Consider the following 19,838-nt stretch of genomic DNA (forward strand, 5'->3'; position numbering starts at 1 on the left):
TTGTTCTTTACCATATTGACTCAGGAATGGGTAAATGGAATTTCCTTTAGCTGGTATCATGGTAGATGTTTTGTGCTCATTTCTTTAACTCTTTTTATCTGCTTGCTCCAGGCTCTGAATTTCTGATTCCCATCACTGGATATTACTGCCAACTTTGTGAGGAGTTTTTTGGGGATCCAATTTCTGGAGAACAACATGTGAAATGTCACCAGCACAATGAGAAGTATAAGGTTGGTTTCTTGAGTAGCACAGTACAGTACCCCATTTTGCTTTGGTGCCTTTTTTTCTCTAACTTCTTTTGCCACCCCAGCTACCAACTAAACCCATACAGAATTTTTTAAAAAGTCATTGTTGCATCTTTACCCAAGTAACACTGACTTATATGACTGCGGATGGAGCTTTTTGTTTTTTAAAGCTCCACATCAAAAGGGACAACTTCTAGAGAGAAAGAAACCCCCAGAGAGAAAGAGACACTGAACCTGTCAAGAAAGTGTGTACTTCCTTAGAAAGGTAACCTCTGGTTTTTCTATACTGATAACATTATTGTTCAAAACAGTGTCAGGACCAAGGTTTTCTCATTTTCCTAGTAACCCAAACTAGTTGTTGAGCCCCTGCATTTTCTTTTTCCAGAAATATGTGGATGAAAACCCGCTGTATGAGGAGCGAAGGAATCTGGATCGTCAGGCAGGTCTAGCTGTAGTTCTAGAGACTGAGCGCCGAAGGCAGAATGAGCTGAAGCGAAAATTGAGTGAGAAGCCAAAGGAGGAAACAGATGAGAAGAAGGCAAAGGTGGCTAAAGAAATGAAAGAAGATGAAGAGAAGCTTTCTGAAGAACTAGATGAACAGCTCTCTGAGACTTGGAACTCCCCAGACAAGCTTGAGAACAAGCGAAAGATGATCATAAAACTCCAGCTGAAAGAAGAAACAAAGGAGCCGCAGATGACTTCCTCCTCCTCCTCCTTTGGGAAGTTCAGCTGGAAGAAGTCAGAAAAGGATGATGAGAAAAGCTCCGTGGTAGCTCCAGGTGTCCCTAAGGAAGAGAATATGGAAACCAATAAGGACAAAGAGGATGGCAAAGCCCAGGCTGGGAAAGTGAAGCCCATTGAAATCAAACTGTCTGGGAAAACTGTCATTGCTCACACCAGTCCTTGGATGCCTGTTGTTGCCACTTCTACCCAGGCTAAAATTCGGCCTAACCTTCCTATCCCCACCACAGTGCTGCGCAAGTCTGGCTCGGCGACAGTGAGCAAACCTGCACCTCTTAACACTTTCCTGTCCATTAAGTCCTCAGGTGCCACTGCCAAACCTCTGCCAGTGGTCAAAGAATCTTCAACTGATCTCCTACTACCTCCTGACATAATTTCTAAGGCATTTGGTGGGGAAGAGGTGATTTTAAAAAGTTCCCCAGAGGAAAAGACTGTGTTGGCTGAGAAAAATGAGCCAGCTCCCATACCTGAGCAGCTGTTGCCTCCACCTCCCCCACCTCCGCCGCCACCACCTCTCCCAGTTACACTTAAGTCAGTTACTGCATCTGCCAAAACAAGCACTGGACTGTCTCTAGTCAAGTCAGCTCCTACCATCTCCCAGATATTGACCCCTGGCATAGGGGGATCTAACCTCTTGACTCCAGTCTTGCCAACTTCCATCTTGGCTCCAGTGCACCCTGCTGCCATCCCCTCAGATGAGGTGGCACCTGGGGTAAGTGAGAGTGACCATGACCAGGCTCTGCTGTCTGTGCTGGTTCGTCCTCCACCACCACTCTCGGGTGTATTCAGTGAACAGGCCAAAAAATTGGAGAAGCGGAACTCTTGCCTAGCTACAGCTAATGCCAAGGATTTGTATGATATCTTCTACAGCAGTGGTGGGAAAGGGAATACAGAAAGCAAGTTGGGTAATAGCACATTGTCCAATGGGGAGAGTAGCAACTCTTCTAAAAATGAGAACTCTGATAGTACTTTCAGTCCTAGGGAGAGTGGTGTTCTCCTAAGGGGGATATCCCAGGAAAAGGGTTTGGCCAGTGCTCCTTTGGACAGCTGTTTGGCCAAGCCCAGTGCAAAGACTATGGGATCTCCAAAACAGCGGACAATTGTAGAACAGAATTTGGGACTAAAGAATAGAGGTTTCCTACAGTCTCTTACAGGAATGGACTTTGGTTCTGCTTCTCTGACAGATGACCAGGGTAAGTCCCAGGAGGAAGTCAACCCAGAGGCAAAATCTTCAACCATGTTGCCCTCTAGTCCTTATGAGAGTGAGACCAGTACAGACATGTGTCTGGAAGGGGAAGCTGACCTCAACTCAGGAGAGCCAGGTCCTCCTGGTGTAGAGGAGCCAGCCCCCCAGATGTCAGACATAGCATGTCCTGCCAAATTGGTAGATACAAGGGACCTTGGAATAGTTGATAACCAGGCTAAAAGGATTCAAGATACCCACCTAGCTGAAGAGCATTGTGGAAGTGAGAAAGAGGCAGTCACTGAGCTGGAAGAAGGGAGATTATTACTCTCAGAGGGTGTGGGGAAAGAGAGAATAGGTGACCAGGATGAGGAACTTCAGACTTCATTATGCGTAGTTCAAAGGGACCCCCGTAGCCCAAAGAATTCCAATTTGAAATGTGAAGACAACCATGTATGGAAGAGAGAAGTCAAACAGACCACACTACCAAGAGAGGACCAAATTGTTAATCAGCCTGATGAAGTGGTAGTGTCTAAAATAGAAGGGCTAGATGAGATAATGACAGAACCAGTTACACAAGTTCAGTCTACTATGGTGATAAAAACAGACTCAGTTAAATCAGATATTAGATCTATATCACAGACCCCACAATCAGCAGGTATCCAACATTGTGCCCTAGAACCATCCAGCCAGTCTGTAGTCAGAAACATTCATTTAACAGGGAGCCCACAAGAGCAAGCTGTACTAGTTGATTGTGAGGAATGTCAGGAAGACCAGTCCCCTGAACCAACTAATAGAACACCTATGATCAGAGACTTCAAGTTAGTAGAAGAAAAGCCAGAGGAAGAGCTGAAGAAAATGATTTCCCAACCAGTTATTTTGAAAGAAGAGACCAAGAAACCTGAGAATATAGAACTTCCAAAGGGAAAAGAATTAGGATTCCCAGACTTATCCATTGTCAGTACTGAATTAAGATTGGCAACAGACAGCAAACCTATAGAAGGCCTTGAAACTACAGATTTAGGGAAACTTTGTGCGCCAGGCAATCTAGTTTCTGATTTCTCCAGTGGTCAGGTAGAGCCAATTCAAGGGTCTTTGGCTATCCAGTCTGAGACTGTACATGAAGGGAGATTTTTGCGTTCCACAGGGCCAACTAATCTTATCTCTACTTTTTCTGAGTTTTCTTTTAAACCTCCTGAAACCATGGCACTTGACTTAGGGATGAAGGATAAACAAAACTGTAAGCCCAGAAATGAGAACATGCCTGATTTGGATACTTTGAAACCTCAGCTGGTATTGAAAGCTGTCGATGAAGATTTATTGAAAGCTGTCGATGAAGATTTGGAAGTAACACAGAAGCCCTTGGACCTCCGGACTGAAGAAATGCTATCTGAGGATACTGAAGAAATTGTCAAATTAAAGGCTAAGAGGTCATTAGGACTGGAGTCAGATACCGTCTGCTCTCTAGGCCTTCGGCCTTCTGCCTGCCAGCCGGATCTGGTCAGCTTTGTAACTCCAGTTTCTGAAAAGCAGGAAGAGAAGTTTTGTTCTCTGTCCTCTAAGCAAGGTGATATACCTGAGAGTAGTAGCCTGGATACAGGTACTTTACAGCCAGAGTTTCAGAGTCCCACCTCTGTGATGGAGACCGTTATCCAGGTGGACAAAGACAGCACTTTGAGTGCTGCAGACATGCCAGACTTAAGTTATCCTGGAAAAGACTGGGTTGTTAGTGCTGCTATAGGCCCTAAGGAAATACCAACGCAGGAGGAAGGTACAGTTGATGCTACCTAGGACCACACAAAATCTAGTGTTTTCAGTATTAGAAATGGAGAGAGAGAGAACTTTCAGAGCTGCTTGTAAATAAGTTGTATTGGCTTCTAGAGCTCTGGTATTTAGAGGGTACAAGAACTGACTGGTCCTCTGTTTTGGAAACACCATGTAATGCTGCATTTAGCATCCTACAATGAATATTGGTTGAAGTTAGAAAACAACTTCCTTTTCCCTTTCTAAAAAGTACTATACATACCACATCTTCTGTACAGATGTTTAAAAAGTATTTTTTTCTGTGAATTCTTTTGCCAATTTCTTTTCTCGTACTTTGCCATTAAAATGGATTCTATCTGGCTCAATACACGGTGTGTTTTTGGTTGTATTTTGGCTTTTGATTCTTTGCCAGTTCTTGGATTTGGGGGAAGGAGGGAACTATGGTTGACTTAAAAAATTCTTTTGCTGTACCCATACCTGGTTCCATTCCATGGACTTGCTAATGGATCTGTTGTTGTGAAATAACATAAGGCTTGTTGACTTTGGAAATCTCCATGGATAAATGGAGAATTAATGGTTCTGAAGCATTCAGTCTGGGTGACTTTGCCTTTTGTGTTGTTTGAAATGAAGTGTAAATTCATTTTTTCACTGTCTCTCTTGATCTGTGGCATGTAAATCTCCCCAAATCCCTTTGACTATTACCTGTGCTTGAGACCATCCTGTCCACCCACAAACCTGTATGGAAATGGCCTCAGTAAACATGGAAGAAAATCTAGCTGACTCCCTTTTTGGAAGACAACAAATCGGTAAGGCTCATGGCTCGACGCCTGGACCAGACACACTTTGAGGTCACTTACATGATTTTAAATGGCCTTTTCATTCATTGTATTGTGATCCAGTAACTTTTTGTGTTAAATCATTTAGCAGCTGATCCTGCACTGAAGAGGCTGAAGACCTGAACCTTATCTTGGGATCAGACTCGGTCCTTGTGCCAGGAACCTTTGTGTGCCCCTCCCTCACCTCCCATCCTTCCAGGCCACTTTCACCATAGAGTGGTGTTTTGGGTTGTATATTTTGTTAAAAACAATTAAAGAATTCATGTGTTTGGCTTACATAGGTTTAATTGTTTTATTTTTCATTGTAAATCACTTGGAATAAATATATTGATCCAACATGTTTCATTCTGGATTTTTGTTTGTAAACCAAATACATCCGAAACGCAAAGGAAATGGGACTTTCAAAATCCCATTGAAAATTGAAAATTTGATGAACACAGAAGAAAATCTAGCTGGATTGTTGGTGATTCATTCCCTACCCCCCAGATCCTGAAATTACTAATCATACTGTCATGGGAACCATTAACACAGTATCTAGCTTTTAATTGACTCCTCAATATATAGGAAGTTTTAGTACAAATATATAGGCTGGCATCAGGTTATTTGCCAGTTTCATTTGTTCAATATACCTCACTTGGGTGCTGAAATTATGGCCCATGACCCTGATGTGAATTTCCTTGATTGCTACTTTCAACTCTTTCCCCGTTTGGAACCTGACAGAAATTGGGCTTCAGGATATCCACTTAATAGGATAATCCATAAATTATTATATAGATAACCTATAAATGACCATATATAATACATATCGTCTACAAACACATAAATACATATACATATCCTTTAGAGCAAAAATCAGACTGTGCTCCTAGCCTGGGGTTGCTTTTCATTAATAGACCTTTTCTCATTTAAGGATAATGGGGTTCTTTCCCATATCTCCTCTTCAAGGTCGCAAAATCCTAAATGTGTGATGGGTAACTTCTCTCTCCCAGAATAGTGACTAAAGTACACTGAACTAACCATTACTCTAGCTGCCACTATTTTTTGTGGAGTTGATAGAGAAGTTGATCTGTGATTTTGTACATTCAAGTCCTGACCCCTGGTACCTAAGCAGTATTAAGCCTGACCCCCAGAAGTTAGGCTCTATTTTTCCAGCCTGTTAGCCTTAAGCTGCCCCAGAATGTCCTTTATCTTTCAGGCTGGTTATGTCCAATGTGTTTGGAAGTTAAAAAAAAAAAGCCTCTGCACTCAGATTTTTTTTTTTTTTGGTCCTAATTTTTATTATTATTTTTTTTTAACCCAGCACTGATTTACTTACCATGTGGTAGGAAAAATGTTTAGGAAAATTGGCATTTGAGCCTAATGCTGCTCACTTGAGAAACAACTTTTTTCAGCTGGAGTCAGCCCTAGTTGGGAGGAATATTGATTTCCAGTGGTTTGCGAAAATTTAGACTGGTTTTTGTATTTGACATTGCAGAGCTAACAGTTATGGTACCTCTGCTGTGGTAGTTTAGAGGTAGATAAACCTTGAAATAAGTAATTATGTAGGTAAATCTATGTGAGCTGCAGCTAAGATGGAGATTTGAGCCCCAGCTGTTCTCCATATAGACTTCCATGTATTTCTGACTTAGACTTCAGATCATTCCGGACACCTCCCTTCCTGTGATTTCTGATATGAAATAGACTAATTCTTAAAATATCCTGGATGGGGCAGGAAGTAGTGCTGGCTTTGTGTTCTTGATTTGTTAATAGAGCTGGAATAGAGACTCTAGGGACTCTCTTGAGTGGAGGGTGGGGAGGAGTGGGCACAGATAGGTCTTAAGGAAAAGGAGCAGAAAGCTTTCTGGGCTGCAAAAAGCTGGCGCCCTTTACAGGGGTGAGGGGGGGCGGGAGCGGGGAATGGAGCTGTGGCTATAAAGTGGAAACTGTCTTAGCTCCTGTGCCTGGAGCACTGTCACCTTAATGGAGCCTGGCCTGTAAATTACTAGATTGTTTTTCTTGTGTAGCTTCTGGAATCTTTTATAATCATGCCTCAGGCCAATTCTTTTTTTCCCCCTAAACCCACAAATCTGTACCTTCCCCCCCCCCCTCCCGATCTGCTGGAGAAGCCGAATTACATAGTAGAAAGAACTTTATGAGCTACTTAAGCAAGTCATTCTGATTCTAATGATTCCTTTGTAAAATGAAGTTGAATGAAGGTCTGGTTTGGATTTTTTTCCCTTGGTATTCCCGGCTCCTGGCAAGGTACTTAATGTTTATCTAATTGAAGGGGCATCCTTTCCACCCCAGACGTCCTGTGAAGTAATTGAACTGCTTCCATTGTCCAAACATCTCCGTAGTAGTTTTTTAGCGCTGGATTTGGAGTCCGGAGACTTGAGTTCCCATCCTAGTTATTGTTTATGTGACTCTTAAGTTACTGTTGAGCTTGTTTATCATCTCTAGAATAAAGATAATGATGCTTATCCTACATATCTTCATATTATAAGGGAGAAAGTGCTTTGTACGCTTGAGAGAAATGTTTTAATTCAGAAAAATACCCCGTTTTAGTCAAAATTTCTCAGTTTCCTTTGACCCAACACCTATATGTCCTCTTTAGCATGCTCGAAGAGGATAATTAGCTCCATTTATAAGCTATTTAGGTGCATGCCTTTTCCCCCAACCTCCCACACTATGGATGGGGGAACTCGGGAATATTATCCTTATTTGTTAGCCAATGTTAAGGATGTAAAAGGTTCAGGAACATGTACCAGACTCTCAGTAGTAAGAATCAAAGAACCAGGAGAGGAGACTTTGCATTTATAAACAAATTGTGTCTATCTTTAGTAAAGGCTAGAAAGGTGTCTTGACCCACTGGGCAGAGGCTTAAATTTAGTCAGAAAAAGGTTGTGAATCTAGTCTCACTCCCAAAACAAGTCACTTTTTTGTCTTTAGTTTTCTCATCTGTAAAATGAGAGCCATGGTACCAGAACAGTGAAGTACTGGTGCTAGAAATCTGATCATTCTTGCTTGGATCTTTCAAGCCTTTGTAACTGAAGTTTTCACTTCTAAGCAGCCTATAGGAAAAACTATCCATGGACAAAAGTATGGAATGGCAGAATAAGAAAGGACCTTAGATATCCTGTTGCTCAACCTCATTTTACAAATGAAGAAGAAGCCCAGCAGAGGGAAAATAACTTGCCCAGAGTTTTCTGAGTTGAGTGTACTGTTCAATTAGTTTTATAAGTTTAAACTTGGAGTTCTTAACTTTTTCTGTGTTATAGTCTCAGAATAATTTTTAATTGCACAAAATAAAATACATAGGATTACCAAGGAAACCAATTGTATTTAGTTATCAAAATAGTAAAGAATAAATTCACAGATGCCAGGTTAAGAATTCCTGGTTAAACTAATATATATATATATATTTACTCCTCACTGTCCCCCTAAAAAAGAAAAAAAAACATCTTAAATACTTGGTAAATGAACAGATTTAACAACTCTTTGCTTCTATATGTTGGCCAATACTGGGGTTGGAGTGGTGATGTTGAGACTTGGATTGGTTGTTGCATTTAAGAGGAATTTTATATAAGTAGTTTACAAATTTAATAATCCCTTATTCTCTTCATTTGTTCTACTCTCAAAAATGATTGGCCCTTCTTTTTGCAAACACTAATCTCTCTACTTGTGCCTTCAACCTTTGCCCTTTCTCTTTCCTCTGGGAATACCCCTTTGATCACCCCTTCACTTTCTATAATTGTCAATCTCTCTTATATATACTGACTTTCCCTGATGCTTACAAATATTTCCAGATTTCCCTGATCTTTTAAAAAAACACTCACTTGAACATACCATCTCAAACTACTATATTTTCCTTTTTTATTGATACTCAAATTCCTAGGAAAAAAAGCTGTTTACATTTGTTGGTTTTGTTGTTACTTCCTAATATTTCTCAGCCCTTTGCAGTCTTCTTTTTATTCCCTCTATACAACTAAAACTGCCTTCAACAAAATCACTAGTGATCTTTTTTGCTAAATCCAATTGCTTTTTCTTAGTCCTCATACTTTATGACTTCTTTGCAGTGTTTGCCACTGTTGTCCACCTTTTAGATAAATATTCTTTTTAAAAAATTTAATATTCTATTTTTTCCAATTACATGTAAGAACAGTTTTTAGCAAGTGTTTTAAAAAAATTTTGAGTTCCAGGTTTTTCTCCCTCTCTCCCTTTTCCACTCCCTAAAATAGCAAGCAGTTGGATATGTTCTATATGTGCAATCATGTAAAACATATTTCTATATCAGTTATGTTGTGAAAGAAGAAACAGAGGAAAAAAGAGAAAGTGAAAATAATATACTTCAACCTGCATTGAGACTCCATCAATTCTTTCTCTGGATGTGGATAGCGTTTTCCATCATGAGTTCTTTGGAACTGCATTGGATCACTGTATTGCTGAGAAGAGCTAAGTCAGTCATAGCTGATAATTGTACAGTGTTGCTGTTTCTATGTATAATGATCTCCTGGTTCTACTCATTTCACCATGCATCAGTTCAAGTAAGTCCAGGTTATTTTTTTTTTCTCCTGACCTCATTATTTCTAATAGCACAATAGTACTCCATTGTGTTTATATACCACAACTTGTTCAGCCATTTTCCATTTGATGGATATACCATCAATTTCCAATTCTTTATTGGCACAAAAAGAGCTGCTATGAATATTTTTGTACATGTAGGTTATTTCCCCTTTTAAAATGATCTTTTTGGGATACAGAGCTAGTAGTGGTATTGCTGAATTGAAAGTATTCGCAGTTTGATTCCTTGTTGGGCATAGTTCCAAATTGTTCTTCAGAATAGTTGGATCAATTCATAACTCCCGCCAGAGCATTAATGTTCCAGTTTTCCCATATCCTTTCCAACATTTATCACCAACAGATTAATAATGAGATTAGCTAATCTGATAAGTATAAAATGGTACTTCAGAATTGTTTTCATTTGCATTTTTCTAAACAATGATTTAGAGCATTTCTTTATATGATTATAAATAAATAGCTTTGATTTCTTCATAAGGCTTTTTTTTTTTTTTTCCATTTCTGGGTTTTTATTACACTGCTTTATCATTGTTTTCTTCTTACCCTTTCTCATTTTTCCTCTGCAGAAGCAACATTTGTTTCTTGTTTGTGATATTTGGGTGAATGAACTTTCACATCCCTTTTCTCTCTATAATCTCTTTTGGTGATCTCATCAACTAATATGGAATCAACAACTGTCTATGCAGATTATATCCAAATTTATATGTCCTTTTTTTTTTCTCATTTGGAGGCTCATATTACCTGCTAAACAAGCACTATCTAGACGTCTCAGATATTTCAAACTCAGTATGTCTAAAACAGAAGTAATTTTCTTTCTTCCAAAGCCCATTCTTGCTTGTGACCTCTCTATTTCTGTTGGAGGATGTCACCATTTTCCTACTTACCTATTTACAATCTAGGAGTCATCTTGAATTCTTCTTTTATCCAATTATTTGCTAAGTCTTATTGATGCTACTTCATCAATATCTATAGCATCCATCCCTGTTCTACATTCACATGGCCATCAGTCTATTCAAGCTCTTGTCACCTTTGTCCAAGACTATTTCAATAGTTTCCTAATTGATATTTACCTGGTTTCTTTCCATTCCCTTCTCTGCAAAGCTGCCAATTTCATATTCTGAAAGCACATATCTCTGCTTTCTTGATCAAGAAATTTCAGTGAAATTTCTATCATAAATCCTATCATAAAATATAGACTCCTGTTTGGCATTTCAATACCTTTACCATCTGGCTATCTATACATTATACCTTTTCAGGTATTTCTACCTCCTAGCCAAACTGGTTCTATGTATGGCATTTCATTTCCTGTCTTTGTGACTTTCCTCCATTACCCAGACTTACCCTCCCCATCTCTACTTTATAAAATCCTTAGCTTCCTCCAATGTACTGCTTAAATGTCACCCTCTATAGGAGGTCTTTTCCCCATTTTTCCAGTTAATTCTCCCATTGTTTTTGTCTTTTTAATACACATTTATATATGATCAAATGATAATACATAACCTCCTTCCCTTCTTGTAGTATGTGATTTCCTTGAGGGCAATCTCCAGGGGTCCTCACACTTTTTAAATAGGGGGCCAGTTCACTGTCTCTCAGACTGTTGGAGGGCCAGACTATAGTAAAAACAAAAACTTTGTTTTCTGGGCCTTTAAATAAAGAAACTTCATAGCCCTGGGTGAGGGGGGGATAAACGTCCTCAGCTGCTGCATCTGGCCCACGGGCCCGTAGTTTGAGGACCCTGTCTAGACTGTTGTCTTTGTATTCTCAGCATTAGTCTGAGACCTAGAACCTAATAAGCCATTATTAAATGTTACTGATTGATTAACCATTAATCTAGAAACTGCATAAGATACATGACCCTATTTTTCTTTGATTCTGTAAGTCCCTGTGACCAACAATTCACTTTGAAGGCTATTTGAATGTTCTCTAATATATTAAGGAAGTTAAGTGAAGAAGGAGTGCTGCAAGATGACAGTTCTTCATGCCTCCCTCCCTGTTGTTTTCTCAAGGAATTCAATAAGAATGAAGAAGTGAGGGAAATAAGTCTCTAAAGGCCTTTAAGAGTACATTAGAGGCAATCTTGGGAAGAAGGACCCTTTCTCCATAAGGAAGCCTAGCACAGCTTAAGTTTATATGACCAACCTACCCTACAAAATGAATATGAGGAAAGCAAAGTATTCTGTAATCTTTAAAATGATATAGAAATGTAAGATATTATTAAAGCTAGCTGTTGTTTCCACATCAAGTAATTGAATGGTTGAGATTTGTTTTGTGGTTTGTTTGTTTGTTTTTAGAAGGGGGAGGTTTTTATTTTAAATTTATTTTTCATTTTAAACAAAGAACAATTGAGATTTCTCAGAAAAATTATAATACTTGTAATACTTGTAATAATTGTAATACTATAATATTGTAAGATCCAGTAATTTCACTGAATCTTAAATTTACCTGGAAAACTGACAGAAAGGAGTTGATTAGCTCCTCAACAGCTAATATTCTTAAAACACCCTTAGGGACCTAACCAAGAAATCCCCCAGATACCATTAATCTCTCAGTCTTCCTCCATTTTCTCTTCCTCAGTATATCCCTTAGCTTTTCCTAGGCTTCCTATTTTCAAGGCCCTTTTGTTTTTAATATTTTTTTCCAAGTATATATAAATACAATTTTAAATTATTTGTTTTCTAAAATTTTGTTCCAAATTGTCTTCCTCATTCCCATACCTCCCCTTTCCCTAAAATGATAATTTTTGCTTTGTTATACATGTGCACCATTTGAAATATTTTTATATTAGTTGTGAAAGAAAACAACTCTCCTTTCTCCCCCCCCCCCCAAAAAAAAAAAAGCACACACACACAAAAATAGCATGTTTCTATCTTTTTTCAAACTCCATCATTTTTTGCTTTGGAGGTGGATAGCATTTTTCATAACAAGTCCTTCAGAATTTTTTTGGTATTGTTGCTAAATCATTCACAATTGATCATTATACACTATTATTGTTACTATGTATATTTTCTGGTTCTGCTTTTCTTTGCATCAGTTTGTGTAAGTCCAGGTTTTTCTGAAAGCACCCTGCTCTTTATGTTCTTCATAATCATATACCACATTTTGTTCAACCATTCCCCAGTTGATGGGCATCCCTTCAATTCTCTGTCCCCACAAAAAGAGCTGCTATAAACATTTTGTATACATAGGTCCTTTTCCATTTTCTAAAATCTCTTTGGCACATAGACCTAGTGGTACTTTTGCTAGATCAAAAGGTATGTACAGTTTTATAGCCCTATAAGCATAGTTCCAAATTACTGTCCAGAATAGCTCTAGGCCCTTTTGTCTATTCAACAACTTCTATTGTCAAGTCAGAGCCACAATACCTATTATGAGAATCTTTAATACATTTATTTCCTTTTTTGGAAATTGTTCTTTTTATTCTGAACTTAGACACAAAAAAAGGAGTATTTCCAAATACCAAACAAGAAGATTGTATATGAAACTGAGTCTCCATTTCATATTGGTTGCTTAAAAAAAAAAGTAATTTCACATGTTTCTTTTAAAACTATCCTGCTTTTTCAAGATACATCTTTCTGAACTTCCTTCTTTTTATTTGTTTAAAAAAATTTCCGTGACCCCCCTTCCTTTTTTTTTTGTTACATCCAATTCTGGTTCCAATCAAAAAACAAAGTGTGTGGGGGAACATATCTTTTATAAATAAGCACAGTTTAACAAAGTGAATCCATACAATGGCTGCATCCAAGAATGTTTTTTTCTGCGTCTTGAATCTATCATCTTTATGTCAGGATTTGATTAATAATTCATGGTTTATCCTCTAAAGATGTAATTGATCATTGCACTAATCAGAGTTGTTAAGCCTTTCATTTTTCTTTGCAGTGTTTTCCTTCTAGAAATTATTCTTACTCTGCTCACCTCAACCTGCACCTTCTAGTACACAGAATTCTCTGAAGTCATTTCTTTCACTATTTCTGTTGATACAATAATATTCATTACATTCATATACCACAATTAGTTCAGCTATTTACCAATTGATGGGCACTCCCTGTTTCAAACCAGAGCAGCTACACTACTTTTGTATTTCTATTTGGATTTCTCCATCATATTTTTCTTCCCCGGGAAACTCATCACTAGGAAATCTCATTATCTATAACTGAATTTGCTTGGTACTCACATCTCTTTAGTACTTTCCTGCCTCTCTGACTGGAATTGGAACCATGAGCTCCAGGGCCTCTTTTTAAGAATGGGATTCAACGCAATCTTCTTCCTATTTTCTACCAGCTATACTGCTTTTGGATTTCTTTGAAATTCTTCATCATGTAAACAACTCTTCTCACCCTTTTTAGCTTTGTTTTGTATAGCCTTCCCAGATTAGACTGTAAACTCCTTAAGGGAAAGAAGTAAATTTTTTAAACTTATATTTGTACCCCCAGCATTTAGCACAGTGACTAGCACATTTTAGTTGTTTAATAAATATTCGTTGATTGACTTGAATTTTATCTATTTCTACACCAAACTCTGAGGGTGTCAGTGTTTAACTCTCCTTTATCTTTTTCAGATAAAAATGAGATTTATCTTATGTTCAGCCCCTTATTCCTTCTTCCTCTATGTTTATATATTTTTTCTTCTCAAGTACCCAAATATGAGAAATAGCAAGTACCACCCCATTCTTCCTTGCACAGTAGCATATTGCTTTTACCTTCTGTTTTCTTTCCTTTCTTCAGATCCTCGGGAAAGAATCAATCCTTCTCAGGTCCTCTATTTTTCTTATTTAATTCCATCATTATCTTTGAAGACATTAAGGTTCAGAAAGGACACATTTCTTCTCCCTCATTAGAATGTTATCTCTCATTATCCTTTCTAGGTTTCTCTTAACTTTTGGGTTTGAATTTTAAAATGCCTACTCAGCTCCAGCTATGTCATAGTAAGTGCTTAGAAATCCTCTCTTCCAGTAAAGGTCTGTTTTTCCCTCCTGCAGGATTATACTTAGCTCTGCAAATTGTCCTTGGTTGTAAGTCCATATCTTTTGCCCTTTGGAATATTATGTTTCAAGATCACTTCTCATTTAGAACTGAAAATTCCCAATACTGACTGTCTTGGTTACTTTTGTTGGTACTTGAACCGCTTCCTTCTGGATGCTAAAATTATTTTTTTCTTTTGACATAGAAGCTCTGGATTTCGGCTATGATGTTCCAGGAGTTTTTGTTTTGGGGTTTATTTCAGAAGTTGATTCGTGGATTATTTTGTCTTCATTTTGCCCTCTGGTTCTAATAGGTCTGGGTTCTTGAAAATCTAATTCTGAACATTTTTTTTTCCTCTTAAATTATGATTTTTAAGGAGTCCATAGATTTTTTGGATTATCTCCATTTAACCTATTTTCCAGGTGAGTTTTTTTTTTTTTTAATATCAGCTATCTTTTTTCCCCCTGTTTTTTCTCATCTTCTCATATTTTAATTTTGTTATAGTATTTCTTTTCTGGTTCATGAAATCATTGATTTCTATTTGATCTATATCACTTTTTCAAATAATTACTTGGATTGCAATAATAATAATAGTTAGCTTTAAGCTATAAATATAATAGAAAGCTTTGAAGTTTGAAAAGCATTTTATATTTGCTCAAAGTAGTTAAAACTTACCACTTTCTCTTCTATTTTATTCTTCTAATTCTTTCCTCCAGAGATTTTTGTTTGTTTGTTTGATTTCTTATTCACTTCAGGTATCCTTGTGGGATATACACTTTTTCCTTTGAGTTATGCTTGCAGTTATTACAAAGTTACTTGCTCTTTGATAGGGATTCTTTAGATCTACAACTTGGAAAAAAAAATTCTGGTTACAATTTTCTTTGATTTACTCATCTCCTCAGTGTTAGATCCTGAACTGGAACCTTGTTGCAGGGTCAGGTTCTATTCTCTGCTGTACTTTTGGGTATTGTGTTGGACCCTGCTTTTTTTCCTCCCTGGATCACTTTGGTTCCTGGGACTTTCATTTCTTGGGGTTAAGCTCTCTAGAATCATTGAGGTTCCTTTCTGACATCTCGGAACAGTGTGCTAGAAATTCTTGAGCCCCTAGAAGCCTGGACTCTCCCAGTCTGAGTGCCGCTATAGACTTTGCTTGTTGTCAAAGCTTACCCATATTTCTAAGGTCTCTACTTTGAAGTTTTCTGATCTCCCTGAGTCTTTTTTGGGAGTCTCTTTGTTTTTGCTACCTCTGGACTCAGAGCCTTCCAAGGTATGTGTTTCTCTGGCCTCTTTCTGGTCCTTCTGGGTGAAATCACAGGTTTTTTGCCTATTCTGATCCTGACTTTGCTAGCACCCCTTTTTTCTTTAGCTTGTGGGCTTCTGGTTAACTTTTTGTGTAGTTCTATGATAAAAGAAGTTACCATAATGTCTCATATTTCTTTTTTTTTCTTCTTTTCAAAGGTATTTTATTTTCCCAAATATATGTAAAGATAGTTTTCAAAATTCATTTTTGTAAAATTTTGAGTTCCAAGTATTTTCCCCTCTCCCTTTCCTCCCCCCTCCCCAAGATAGCAAGCAATCTGTTATATACACTATATATACTATCATATTAAATATATTTTCATATTAGTCATATTGTGAAAAAAATCAAAACATGGGAAAGCCATAAGAAAAGAAAAAATATAAATAAAATGCTTCAATCTGTGTTCAGTCTCTATAGTTCTCTCTCTGAATGCAGATGGTATTTTATATTCCAAATCTATTGGAATTGTCTTGGATCACTGTGTTGCTGAGAAGAGGTAAGAATATCATAGTTGATCATTAAACAGTTTTGCTGTTACTGTGTACAATGTTTTCCTAGTTCTGCTTACTTCACTCAACTTCAGTTCACATAAGTCAGTCCAGGCTTTTCTGAAATCATCCTGCTCATCATTTCTCATCATCAAACATAACTTATATTCCATTGCATTCATTTGCCATAACTTATTCAGCCATTCCCCTATTGGCAGACATCCACTCAGTTCCCAGTTTCTTGCCATTACAAAAAGGCCTGCCACGAACATTTTTGCAGATATGGGTTCTTTTCTCTCTTTTATGATCTCTTTGGGCTACAGGCCCAGTAGAGACACTGATGGATCAAAGAGCATGTATAGTTTGATTATTATTTGGTATAATATGAATTTCAAGTTTCTGCTGGAGTAGTCATATGACAACAAGTGGTCTGTCTTCTGGTCAGGCATCTTGGTTGAAAGCCTTTCTCTTGCTTTTCCAACCTTGATTGAGTTTGCTTTGTACATAGTCCTGGGGATTTCTAACTTATACACTGTGTTCTGAGGCAGATATATTTGCAAAGACATAGTTGGAATCAAATGTTCAATATACAATATTGACATTTTTCTTATCTTTGAAATATTAATGTCAGCTCATAAGTCAGCTTTTAGATGTAATAGCATATTTTATAATCTTGGACATTTTTAAATGAAAATTTACCTTCTCGAGGGTTAGACCTAGGTCAAATAATCATTAGGGAGAGACTGTGCTGAATATTGAAAACAGTGTTGAAGTTCAGGAAGACCTGGGTTCAAATTAAGCCCCAATACTTTCTAGATGTGTAACCATTTTTGAGTCACAATGTCTCTGAGCCTCAATATCCTTATCTTTAAAATGAGGGTTATAATAACTCTGTTACCTACCCCAAAGCATTTTCAGGAAAATCAAACGCTTTAAAAACCTTAAATCAATATATAAATGTTAGATGTGTGCTTTGGATGGTTTAGAGAAATCTGGAAGCAAGCTGATAATTTAAGTAGATTAATATGATGGTACAGAATATAAAGAAAAGAAAAAAATCATCAGTATGATTAAAATGTTGGTAATGGGATTTTAAAAAAATGTTAGCTTATGTTTTCTTCTGTACTACCTGATATTCTTCACTTGCTTATCTCCATTCCCCTATGTTCAGACCTTGCTCAGTCTTTAGCAGGCCTTCTTGATGGAGATGACAACGTTATTAACTCTTACTTGGTCATCTTCTTTTCTCTGCAGGTAGAATTCAAGTTGCCACAAACTATTATACTTCAGGGAGACATGAACAGAAGGCAGGATATCCATTTAACAGTACTCTTCATCCCTGCTATTGGGGAAGTTGACTTCAGGACCAAAGGTTCAAAGGTATGAGATGTGAGAGATCAGAACCTGGAGAATCATAGACAAAGTTCAGAGAAGTAGTAGATGCAGGATTCTAGCTGAATCTCTTTTACCCTGAATCCTGGGCTCTTTTGACTATATACATATACTGTTCCCACTAAGTTCAGAGTGTGTCAGAGTTACAGAGATGAGAGCATACAGACGTGTCTTAGGCCTCCTAGACTAGTAGGAGACAGGGAAATCCAGTCTAGCTTTGGTGCTATAGGAAAGAGAGGTCATCTTACCCAGTATATTCATCTCCTATAGTAACAAAGATCATTTTAGGGGAGCCTTGGTCTTTGTCTCTGCCTAAACTGTATGTGGTGGAGTAGAAAGAGGAGGAATCTAGATTTAAGGATTCTAGTTCTGCCTTAGTCATTTACTAGATGTGTGACCTCAGGCAAGTTCCTACACTTCAGCAAACATTCATTAAGGGTCTGGTATGTGGAGCAGCTTCTGATAGGTCAGGTTCTGGGAATGGAAAAGCAAGGGGGAAACGAAGTCATCCCTGCCCTGCAGGAATTTACTTTCTACTGGGGAGAGTAAGTAATTGGGGAAGGGAATTGAGCACTAAGGACTGGAGATCTGAGAAGGAATGGAGCAAAGGAGATGGCACATGACCTAGGCCTCAGAGGAAAATAAAATTTCTGAAAGGTAGAGATGAGGAGGAATTGTATTCTGGATATGGCAGTCAAGAGTTTGTTTGAATGCCCAGAGATGGAAATAGCATTCTCAGTACCAAGGATACTTTATAATCCTATTGGCTGGAATGTAGAGGATATGAAAGAGAATTATGAGAAATGAGAACTAATGGGACAAGTAGATTAGAATTATTTATGTAAGCCATCCCTCCATCTCCCCTTCTACAAAAATGAAGGGGTTAGACTAAATACCTTAAAGCTCTGACCACCCCCAGTATTCAAGAATTTCATGATTTTTGGAGCCTATGACCAAATGCCTTACAGTAGTTGCAGCAGTGAGAATTAGCCATGAGACTGGTTAAGAGGATAATGCGTTCTTGAAATAATTCAGTGAAAAGGGAGAAAGAATGAGTCACTAAAGAGTATCAGAGAAGTCCCAACATTTCTATGTCCTGATTTAATACAATTGCCTATGTTCAGAGGAGAGACAGCTTGATAAAATAAAAGGAATTTCAGATTTGGAATCAGAACTCCTGGATTCAAATCCTGACTATCTCTTACTTCCCGTATCACCTTGGACCTGCCATTTATCTCATTAGGTCTCAGTTTCCTCATCCTATAGGTGAGGGAGATGGACCTCCCCTAAGTTTCCTTAACAGCTCTAAATTTATTTTCTTATGGTCTTATAAAAGCCTACTGTGCTGTCTTATTCCCACCATTCCTCTTACCCTCAAAGAAACTTTTGTTGGGCCAAAATAGAAAACTCTCAGTCATGAATTCCTCTAAAAGATCAATAAAGGACATATAGCCTTAGGTCTATCTAAGACCTTGTTGAAATTCATCAACTTTCCAGCAGCTCCTTATAGAACCAGGCCTTTTTTGTCCTCTGCATTTTTGCTTTTTCCTATGCAAAAAACTTCTTTCAACTCTAAATCACACTCACTCTAAAACCCCAGCTATAAGGCACCTTCCTAGTTCCTGAGCCTACTATTCTGAATTCTCTAGGTTCAAAGAGTTGCTATCCCAATATCCTTTTTTCTTTCTTGTTGCCATTTGTCTTGACGCCCAAATCTTATATTCATTGCTTCTTATTCTTTTTACATATGCCAACATCCTTACAAGAATGCATTTTCTATGGTTTATTCACAAAGGAGCCCCAAGACACAAGTAGTCATGAAAGATAATTTAGAAAATTATTAAGATCAATTGCAGCTAATTGAGTTTATATAAAATAAAATTATCTTGCCTAAAGTAGATGTTACTTAAAATCTGTCAGCTCTTCTATGTAGATACAATTCTCTAAGTCTAATTTGGATTCTGTGACCTTGCTAGGTCTGGAACCATGCTTCTGTGATCTATTCCTTATGTCTCAAGGCTACAGTGGCACTTTTATTCCAGAACCACTTGCTCCCTCTCTTTCTCTTTCTCTGTCTCTCTCTCTCTCCTTCCCTCCCTCCATCTCTCTTTTTTCTGTCTCTTTCTCCCTCCCTCTCTCCATTTCTGTCTGTCTGTCTCACATACATACATACCCCTCCACTGGATAAGCCTACCCATTGGTCTGGTAGACAATCCTGGACAATCAGAAAATTTCTTGGTTGATGACAGACTTTTCATATTCTATCCACATTTCTCTATACCTGCTGACATTTTCCTTTCCTATTTCCAAAATGAGAGAAAGATTATCATGTAATTACATAGCTCTTTCATTATAGCGCATTCTACTCGTATCT

The 19,838-nt window shown here is 37.9% G+C and overlaps 1 protein-coding gene across 6 annotated transcripts in view; it reads left to right on the plus strand.

The window, feature by feature from the left end:
- ZNF318 (zinc finger protein 318) overlaps positions 1–19,838 on the plus strand; it is a 49,289-nt gene that overhangs the window by 17,392 nt on the left and 12,059 nt on the right. For 4 of the 6 annotated variants that reach the window (XR_004233693.1, XR_004233692.1, XR_004233691.1 and 1 more), the window contains exons 9-10: positions 112–230; positions 17,327–17,452. Coding sequence is in view for 3 of the 6 variants with exons in the window: in XM_031964809.1 (XP_031820669.1) it covers positions 112–230; positions 17,327–17,452 (245 nt within the window). In the remaining 3 variants the exon portion in view is untranslated. Of the gene's footprint in view, positions 1–111; positions 231–630; positions 5,112–17,326; positions 17,453–19,838 lie in introns of those variants that run through there. The other 2 variants (XM_031964807.1, XM_031964808.1) reach the window with 1 other exon arrangement.

This window comes from Sarcophilus harrisii, chromosome 4 (assembly GCF_902635505.1).
Source record: "Sarcophilus harrisii chromosome 4, mSarHar1.11, whole genome shotgun sequence".
NCBI lineage: Eukaryota > Metazoa > Chordata > Mammalia > Dasyuromorphia > Dasyuridae > Sarcophilus > Sarcophilus harrisii.